Below are 2,500 nucleotides of genomic sequence, written 5' to 3' on the forward strand. Positions count from 1 at the left end.
CAATGGGGTGCCCTCACCCGTCAGCGCCATATTTCCACCCTGTCGACCAGTGGTGGATATGGGACACCACCCTCATGGATATGGGACGCCACCCTGCATGATATGGGACGCCACCCTGCATGATATGGGACGCCACCCTGCATGGATATGGGACACCACCCTGCATGGATATGGGACACCACCCTGCATGATATGGGACGCCACCCTGCATGATATGGGACACCACCCTCATGGATATGGGACGCCACCCTGCATGATATGGGACGCCACCCCGCATGGTATAGGACGCCACCCTGCATGGATATGGGACACCACCCTCATGGATATGGGACGCCACCCTGCATGATATGGGACGCCACCCTGCATGATATGGGACGCCACCCTGCATGGATATGGGACACCACCCTGCATGGATATGGGACACCACCCTGCGTGATATGGGACGCCACCCTCATGGATATGGGACGCCACCCTGCATGGATATGGGACGCCACCCTGCATGGATATGGGACGCCACCCTGCGTGATATGGGACGCCACCCTCATGGATATGGGACGCCACCCCGCATGGTATAGGACGCCACCCTGCATGGATATGGGACACCACCCTGCATGGATATGGGACACCACCCTGCGTGATATGGGACACCACCCTGCGTGATATGGGACGCCACCCTCATGGATATGGGACGCCACTCTGCATGGATATGGGACGCCACCCTGCGTGATATGGGACACCACCCTGCGTGGATATGGGACACCACCCTGCGTGATATGGGACACCACCCTGCGTGATATGGGACGCCACCCTGCGTGATATGGGACGCCACCCTGCATGGATATGGGACGCCACCCTGCGTGATATGGGACGCCACTCTGCGTGATATGGGACGCCACCCTGCATGGATATGGGACGCCACCCCCGCGTGATATGGGACGCCACCCTGCATGGATATGGGACGCCACCCTGCGTGATATGGGACGCCACTCTGCGTGATATAGGGACACCACCCTGCATGGATATGGGACGCCACTCTGCGTGATATAGGGACACCACCCTGCGTGATATGGGACGCCACCCTGCATGGATATGGGACGCCACCCTGCGTGATATGGGACGCCACTCTGCGTGATATAGGACGCCACCCTGCATGGATATGGGACGCCACCCTGCATGATATAGGGACACCACCCTGCGTGATATGGGACGCCACCCTGCGTGATATGGGACACCACCCTGCATGATATGGGACGCCACCCTGCATGATATGGGACGCCACCCTGCGTGATATGGGACGCCACCCTGCATGGATATGGGACGCCACCCTGCATGGATATGGGACGCCACCCTGCGTGATATAGGGACACCACCCTGCGTGATATGGGACGCCACCCTGCGTGATATGGGACGCCACCCTGCATGATATGGGACGCCACCCTGCATGATATGGGACGCCACCCTGCGTGATATGGGACGCCACCCTGCGTGATATAGGACGCCACCCTGCATGGATATGGGACGCCACCCTGCATGGATATGGGACGCCACCCTGCGTGATATAGGGACACCACCCTGCATGGATATGGGACGCCACCCTGCGTGATATGGGACACCACCCTGCATGATATGGGACGCCACCCTGCATGATATGGGACGCACCCTGCATGGATATGGGACGCCACCCTGCATGGATATGGGACACCACCCTGCGTGCAGCGGGTGTCCACAGACTCTGAGGTGGAGCTTCTGTTCATATTTCTCATTGTGACTGACGGCCACGTGTGGTCAGGACAGAGGACAGGGGACAGGGGACAGGGGACAGGGGACAGAGGACAGAGGACAGGGGACAGGGGACAGAGGACAGGGGACAGGGGACAGAGGACAGGGGACAGGGGACAGGGGACAGGGGACAGGGGACAGGGGACAGAGGACAGAGGACAGAGGACAGAGGACAGGGGACAGGGTACAGAGGACAGGGGACAGGGGACAGAGGACAGAGGACAGCTCAGATACGTGTGTGTGAGTGAGTGAGTGAGTGAGTGAGTGTATATGTGTGTGTGTGTGTGTGTGTGTGTGTGTGTGTGTGTGTGTGTGTGTGTGTGTGATGAGCAAGGCACAGTTGGATGTACATATTCAGACGAAAGGCTTTCTTGAGGTCATCCATCACACGTTGGCTCATCTTCCCCCCTTTACTCTTAACTCATCCCTTTCTGATGGTCCCTCTCCCTCCCTCTCTCTCCCTCCCTCTCTCTCTCCCTCTCCCTCCCTCTCCCTCTCTCTCCCTCTCCCTCCCTCTCTCCCTCTCCCTCCCTCTCTCCCTCTCTCTCCCTCTCCCTCCCTCTCTCTCTCCCTCTCTCTCTCCCTCCCTCTCTCTCTCTCCCCCCCTCTCTCCATTCTCTTCTCACCTCATCTCCTTTGAGTCTGGATTTTGTTACATCCTATCAATTTCAACAGTGTGCGTTTGTGTATGTGAGTGTGTGTTTATATTTGTGCATGTGTG

General features: G+C 58.4%; 1 protein-coding gene across 1 annotated transcript in view; it reads left to right on the plus strand.

Annotated features, from left to right (window-relative positions):
• Positions 1 to 2,500, plus strand: part of sema3e (sema domain, immunoglobulin domain (Ig), short basic domain, secreted, (semaphorin) 3E) — a 24,824-nt gene that overhangs the window by 3,372 nt on the left and 18,952 nt on the right. Inside the window, exon 4 of the mRNA XM_056281352.1 lies at positions 1,730 to 1,737. Coding sequence (XP_056137327.1) covers positions 1,730 to 1,737 — 8 coding nt within the window. The remainder of the gene's footprint in view (positions 1 to 1,729; positions 1,738 to 2,500) is intronic.

This window comes from Lampris incognitus, chromosome 6 (assembly GCF_029633865.1).
Source record: "Lampris incognitus isolate fLamInc1 chromosome 6, fLamInc1.hap2, whole genome shotgun sequence".
NCBI classification, from domain to species: Eukaryota; Metazoa; Chordata; class Actinopteri; order Lampriformes; family Lampridae; genus Lampris; species Lampris incognitus.